The sequence below is a fragment of the Ciconia boyciana genome, chromosome 22 (assembly GCF_034638445.1).
Source record: "Ciconia boyciana chromosome 22, ASM3463844v1, whole genome shotgun sequence".
NCBI classification, from domain to species: Eukaryota; Metazoa; Chordata; class Aves; order Ciconiiformes; family Ciconiidae; genus Ciconia; species Ciconia boyciana.
The window spans coordinates 6,048,749-6,056,235 of record NC_132955.1 but is presented as its reverse complement, the minus strand read 5'-3'; the positions used below and the strand labels follow the sequence as shown (position 1 = coordinate 6,056,235).

The window sequence follows — 7,487 nt, the reverse complement described above, 5'->3', positions numbered from 1 at the left end:
TAACCTCCTGGCAAAGAGTGTTACAGACGATACACAGGTCTGCATCGCTTCAAACCAGAGGACTCGGCCACACGCCTGCACTCGGGCTCAGGCACACGCCGTGGCCGTCTCTAAAGAGAAAGTGGGTTCACAGCCCCAGCTTCTCCTCGGCCAGACTTCGTTTCCACACAGAGGAAATCCAGGCCACAAGGCAGCAGAAGTCACAGCTCAGTCACAGACCTGAACAAGGGTCATGCGTAAAAATCCCAGGGCGTACGACCGCAAGTCAATTTGGACACAGTAGCAGGGGCCTCAGTTTTGCTCCTGGGGAAGCAGCAGGCTCGGGTCCACAAACGGGTGACACGTCCTTTGCCAAAGAGTAACCAGAACATCCTGTTCAATAAAAACATAAAAGGGAAGAGAACAGCGAAATCTGAACTGTATAGAAACTATTCCATAGCACTGATGAGCATTGATCAGATGCCTTTAAATCCCCCTTCTACGGCATTTTTCCCCAGCTATCAACACGGAGTTTACACAACAATGATAATGTCACGCTGTAGAAAACAAAATGTCATTTTCCAAGCAATGATGAACTGATATTTGAAGTCTCCTCTGATACAGAGAAACTTAATGGCAAGCCCCGAAGCAGCAGAAGCCCCTGAGCTCCTTTCCATGCTGCTGCAGAAAGGTGGATTACATCTAGTTACACCGTTAACAGCAAATCATAATTTAACTCGTGCAAACGGATCCGTCTTGCAGGAACTGTTTCACGGTAACTGCACAACGTGCAAAGCACAGCACATCCAATTCACAGGAATTAGGCACGCCACAAACGCCCCGAGAGCAACCGTGCACGTCTCAATAAACAGCTCCTCTTGAAAGTAACCTCATAGCTGGCAAGTTATGCGCCCGGTATCAAGAATTCTTGAATTATTAACCAATCAAGCTACAAGAAGAACGGCATAGTTGCTACAGGATTGTAGCTAACCTATAGGCAGGAACACTTAATGCTAACAATATTAAATCCCTAACCTATGCTTCCAAGAGGAAAATTACTCCGCAGAGAGGATCTAATTTATACTTGCAATACCTGGTACAAATAAGTCATGTTACCCTCACTTTATAGCAGAGGAAAACAAGGTGGAACTGTCAGCTGGCCTGCCCAGAGACACAAAGGATCAGTTGGGATCACGTCTACGTGCATGGTGCTGTCAGAGAGGTCCTCAAGCCCCCGAGGCATCCGCGCAGGGCTGGCAGATGTGACACAGGACCCCTGGGAGATGCACCCTCTCGGAGCAGCAGCTGGAGGCCACGCGAAACACCCAGGGGCACCTCAAAGAGCACTGTGCGTCTGCGTCTGCACAGAGCAACTGAACCAAGCTTGGGGTGACTGCGTACAATCCCAGCTTTGACCTCTGGGTTTTCTACTCCTGGCCTGTTTCTGAGCACAAGATCAAATACAGCCATCACATGATGGCTTCTATTAGACCATTTCCCAAGAAACGTACCGCAAGTGAAGAGCACTGCAACTGTACCCTTCTTTTTCAGTTATGGTTAAATGCCTGAAGCATTTCAGAATTTCTTGCTGCAAATTTGTTGTTAAATGAAGGCTTCTGCACATTAAAAGACTTAAGCGCATGCTTAGCTGGATGCCTGTAGCTGGCTGCATTGACTCATACAGAGATAATCACATGCTTAAAGATAACAGCGAGGTTAAATGTCCTTCTGGAGCAGCAGAGGCGACGCAGCAGGAGCCCAGGCCCCGCTGCACCTCCTCGGTTATCCATGCACTTGAACCCGTGCCGCACGGCTCAAGCCAGTGTTACCCTGCCTGGGCACGGAGCTGGCGACTGCGTCTGGGCTGTTCCCTGCTCCGCACGCATTTTGCAACCTGTGGAGACTGCAGGATGCTCAGGTAACCTGACAGTTGAAAAAACACACACAATTATTACTGCTGGATCCTGCCTTGGTCACCATCACCGATTTCTGCCATTACAGCCCTCGCCGAGGCTAAGGACACAAGGTGCTCTGTGAGCAGGAGCAGCACTGTCCTTGTCTATATGGCTACTTTTTTCTTTAACTCTGAACAAACAGCTTTTTATTCCCAGCCCCCACTACCGAATCCATCTCACTTCTAGCTTTCTCGCAGCTGCACAACACGGCAAACCACTTAATGCCTCCTTAGACATACTTCCAATTTTGAGGCCAAATTTGCACTGAGGGGAAAGCATGGGACACTTACAAAAGCCATCTTTTGTGACGGCAAAACAGATGGGCATTCAGCTGCAATTTTTAAAAGGAGCTGGGCAGCCAGCTCCCGTATGTTCCTTCGAAAATCGCAGCTAAATTAGGCCAACTAATGCTGCACAGTTCACTGGACAATATCAGCATGCTCATTCATATGCATAAATGCAGATTTTCATGTTTTCATAAGTGGTACCCTTCTCAAGGTCTGACTTCCAAAGTTTATAGATTTTTTCTTCTTTTAATGCAATTGTTCCTGTCACTGAAGAGCAATTCACATGCAGAAAGGCACAGTTAGTTTCCAACCAACTCTTTTATTACACTAAACAAGGTCAAATATATAAAAATTCCAAGTTGTGGCTCTAAGACAAATCATTAAAACATCCCTTGCCCTCACTCACATATTTGGAGTATATTCTATTGCTGGAAAAAAGAAGCCACCTCACTCAGACTGGAGTAATCCACTGGATTTAATAGATTTTTTTTTTCCAAACGGCATCCAAAACCGGAGAATGACAAGAGAAACCCAAGTTATCTTCAGTATTTTTTGTCCAAAAGTCTCTTCTGAACATTTCAGAATGGCCTACATTAAGCCAAAGCAAGAGAGCATTTTAAAGTAATGCATGTATCATTTCTTCAAAAGGAAAAATCAAGCCCAATACTTTGAAACTGAATAGTCACAGACATGAACATTTAGAGCTTTAACAGACATCCTCTACTAATAACAAACACTCAGTTTCAAAGAAAATGTGCACTTTATACACAATTAAAATTAAAACAAACAAACAGTAATAGAAACAGCTCCATTCCTTTGCATTTTCAGAATTAATTCAGTGCTGGGATTGGAATATTCTATACACTAACGGGAGTATTTACTGGTGTGGACCAAAGCTCACAGGGCTGACCTGAGACAGTAGCTTTAAGCAGGTAACAGTTTAGATTGTTAATTGGGAAAGGGCTAATACAAACAACGGGTGAAGCAGCTGTCATGGACCAATTTTATTCTAAGCCATTAATAAGAAATTGCTGCAGTTTGCGTAGAGAGCAGCCAGGGGAAAGGATTTTCAGTTCTTGCCATTCGGCTGGTGAAAGGCTGTTCTGAAACCCCTGCAAAGGGTTAAGAGCAACGTAACCCTTTTGGGAAGCTGAAAACAACCACCCCAGTGTCCGGGATAATGAGTGGATTGTAGCCATGCACCCGCGTTTATCACCAGGCTCCAAATGTCTTTCCCTCGTACTTTCAGACAACATGCCTTCCACCCAGCTTCTCCATCACACTCACAGCTTTCTGCTGGCAAAGCCTCTCTGCCCATCTTCAGGCAGTATGCTTCTCTCCAGACTCCTGTTTAATGAGAGGAGCACTATTAATAAACTCCCTCTCACCCCACACAGCTAGTCCCATCTCACTGGCTAGCTGTCCCTGCCTGCAAGTCCACTTAAGCTTTTAAAAACTGCTATATACTTACTGTGTTACTTACTTAAAGACATCACCCCGAAACTTTTCTGCATAAAATTCGTAAGTTGCTCATTTCCCGGAGCTGCAGCCAGGAGTTACTGCTAAACAAAAAGCAAGTTCACTTCCAAATGTCTCTGCTGGAGGTGAACTGCAGAAGCTCTCGCTGACCTCACGCGGAGGGTTGTGTTGGCTCTGGGCACACTTACCCCTCTCTAAAGCAGAGCTGAGAGATAGCTGGGATCTACGTCTGGACTGCCTGGTGTCCCAGAGTGAAAACAGACTGAAAACAATTCAGCAAAATGCCTATTTTCAGCAAGTGCTTGGGTAGAGGATAACTGCAAGCACGGCCTCATATCCCCTTAGTTTACATTTAACATAAAGCCTACCCTTAGATGTTCTGCGGGACAGGAAAGGAGTACGGGTTTACCTGTGTCCTCCATGGAGCCTTATTTCTCAGTCCTGTTCCTGACCAGGCTGTAACGAGGGCACTAAGGACTGAGGTAGCCTCAAAACAGAACAGTCCCTCTTGAAACAGGCCCCCAAAATATATTAAAATGCACGAAAACCTAAAAAAAAGAGAGCGGAGCAAGGTCCTGAATACATTATAAATAGTAGCAAAAAGCATACAGGTTTATCAGCATCTCTCAAACATTAATGCGCATCCTTGCCAAAAAGACACTGCCAAAGGCAGTAAATACCGCATTCTCCTTTTTCTAATTATAAATTCAAGTTTAATGCCAAAACCACAGAATGCCAAATCTGACTGGTCTCTCAAGCAGAAATCTAAATTATACATATTGCTCTGTCTGAACTAAATTCCTCGGACATGATGGAAGGAAAAGGGGTCTGGAATAAGGCAATATCATTGATATTCGGAAAGGGCTTTGTAAAAACTCACAGACAGCTCGTGTGTCCTGGCTGGGGGGAGGAAGGTTCTTCCTCAAGTGTAATGCACGGAGAAACAAAATTACCATGACTCCATCTAACTAGATTACTTTGGAAAAGACAGAAATCTTATCCAAAAAGTATCGTAACAACTTCATGCCCTTGGGGAGCGGGGTGTTATGTAAAAACAGACCTCAAAACCACCTCTTTCCATAGATATCACACAAACATGTGGAATTACTGAATCCATTAATTTCTATTTACTTTTTTTTTGGATGTTTAACAAGAGTTAGAAGTCTCTCTTCCCTCCTGTTGCATAAAGCTTGCAGGCAGGTCTGAGCCCTCTCTGCGTTATGGCTGTCACTCTTACTCTGAGCACAAGTGCTCTCACACACGTACGTTTTTCCCATGAGAAATTTTCCATAGGGCAAAAAAACCTGTAAGCACATAGTAGCTATAGTATGACACTTCCATTTTAAAAGTAGCACATCATTTTTGTAAAAGACAGAGTCAAGAGCACCATTAACAGATGTTTTCCAAATCTTTCACTGCTCTGCTGCTCAGTGACTGGCACCCGTGGGCTGCCTGGATAACCGGAGGCTCCTCTGTGCTGTGTGCATGTTCAAGGCACTTTCGAAACGCAGCATAGAAAGTTTTATGTTTAAAACAAGGAAGAACAACGACGAAACTGCGGACCACAGTGACAAAACTAGCAAAATGCTAACAGCTACCCATTGCTTTCTCCTTGTTCATATAAAAAAGTGTAATGTCAGAGATCCAGTGTACAAATACAAAAAATTGTGCATAATAAATGTACTATAATACTGTACATACAGCATAAACCGTTCAATGAGAATGATTTAAATATACCTATTTGTCTCCTGACTTGGAAGACAGAAGAATAAAGTTCTATAATCCTAGAATATGCGTATAAACCCTTTCTGAGAGCTTGAATCACTAGCCAACGGTATCCCTGAAAATAAGCAGAGTCAAATATTTACTTAATGGAAGCCATTATTCAACGGGTTGCTGGTTATGATAAACTAGGAGAAAAAACACAATATATAAACTCAGCCAACATTAAATCCAGACAGAGTTCTTCCCATCTCCCGACTTGCTACTGGCACTGCTTTTGTTTGAGCCTGCTTTGGATTTCTTCTCTCTGGAACTGCCGGGATTGTTTTGGTTGTTGTAAGCCTGGATCGCGAGGTCCAGGCGCTCCTGAGCCACTTTAATTTCCCTCTGCAGATTTTCCAGGTCGGCAGGAATGTTTTCTTCATTGCTTCCATACTGCTGTTCCTGAGCTATATTGGCTTTGTTCTGTTTGTAGGCCATTTTGGCGTTGGACAGTTCAGTATATTGCATTTGCTCTGGCTTGACTGCGATGTTATAGCCAGGAGGAGCAGATGGTGTATTCCAAGTAAAAGGGTAGTTATAGGTACCAGAGTCTTCCAGCTCTTTTCTCTTGTTGTTGAACGTGTCCCGGATTGTGCCAAATCCCAAATGGAGCATCTCCCAGACATTCAAAAGTAAACACATGCAGCTCACCCCGTACATTATTAGCAGGAAAATGGTCTTTTCGGTTGGCCTTGAAATGAAACAATCTATCTTGTGCGGGCACGGCTTCCTGCTGCACACAAATATGGGGCTGACCTCAAAGCCATACAAAAAATACTGACCCACGAGAAAGCTGATTTCAAACGTAGTCCTCACCAGAAGCTGCAGCACATAAATTTTCATGAGTCCATCTTCACGGATTCGCCGCCTGCCATCATGCTTAGCTTTGGCAGGAGCCTGCTGCTCTTTATTCTCCCGTTCGCTTTCCAGCTCTATTTCTGGGTACATCATCGGGTCTTCCTCATGGTCCTCCTCAGCTTCCTCTAAGCCACGGTGTTGTTTCCAGCGCATGGAAAAGCTTTTGCTTCTGATTCTTCTGTCGGCTTCACTGTGTTCCACCATCCGGGCAATTTTATGAATTGCGTAGCCTAAATACATCACAGATGGAGTGGCAACAAGAATGATCTGAAAGACCCAAAACCTCACATGCGAAAGAGGAGCGAAAGCATCGTAACAAACATTCTCACAGCCAGGCTGCTCCGTGTTGCACACAAACTTGCTTTGTTCATCGTAATAAATGGATTCTCCTCCCACGGCAGTTAGGACAATCCGAAATACAATCAACACTGTCAGCCAGATTTTGCCAACAAAGGTTGAATGATTGTGGATCTCCTCTAACAGACGGGTCAGAAAACTCCAACTCATGGTGGTCAAATAATTTTATCTAAAAAACAAACAAAACCCCCAAATATTTATGAGTTTATCAGCTTGAGCCTAAATGGTGCAAACATTCAACCAAGAGAGTCAGAAAAGTCTAGAATTTTACAACCAACACACAACCATGTTTGTAGCATTACCTGTTATCGGGAAACTCCAGCTGCCAGAATTTGCCTGAAGATCCTATGTCTCCTCTGCAGGCTTTTGAGAAGTCTGCTACAAAAAAAAGTAGCAGTTAACTGCCATTTCACAAACAAAACGTGCTCCCAAAGCTACTCCCGAGCAGAAGAGAAAGACACAGCTGCTCTGTATTTCAAATGTTAATAAAAACATTTACATTTGAGGCTGAGGTCTCTAAAACACAGTGGATCGAAAGCTAAGCTCCTGTGAAATTTTATGGGTGCTGTTGGCTACGTCCCACCGCTAACAGTAAGATTTATTTTAACTGCATGGAGGTGGCCAAGCCCTGTTAAAGCCTGAGCTAGCATTCTCGGCCTCGACCACAGCCCACAGAGAGAAACTGTTCTCTCCACAGGGCAATGCCAGCTGTCTTCAGGCAGAAATGAATCACCCAGACCAAACCTGAGAAACAGGCAACCACTATTATCTTTGATTTAAAGACAGGACCAACCTGAGTGACCTGAGC

The 7,487-nt window shown here is 44.3% G+C and overlaps 1 protein-coding gene across 19 annotated transcripts in view; it reads right to left on the bottom strand.

Moving 5' to 3' along the window:
- Window positions 1-4: 4 nt before the first annotated feature.
- GJC1 (gap junction protein gamma 1) overlaps window positions 5-7,487 on the bottom strand; it is a 29,719-nt gene continuing 22,236 nt past the window's right edge. For 4 of the 19 annotated variants that reach the window (XM_072886168.1, XM_072886174.1, XM_072886170.1 and 1 more), the window contains 2 exons: window positions 6,982-7,057; window positions 2,628-6,848 (listed from right to left, as the gene is read on the bottom strand). In XM_072886168.1, coding sequence (XP_072742269.1) covers window positions 5,648-6,829 — 1,182 coding nt within the window. In that variant the 5' untranslated portion in view covers window positions 6,830-6,848; window positions 6,982-7,057 and the 3' untranslated portion in view covers window positions 2,628-5,647. Of the gene's footprint in view, window positions 373-2,627; window positions 6,849-6,981; window positions 7,058-7,487 lie in introns of those variants that run through there. The other 15 variants (XM_072886172.1, XM_072886175.1, XM_072886173.1 and 12 more) reach the window with 13 other exon arrangements.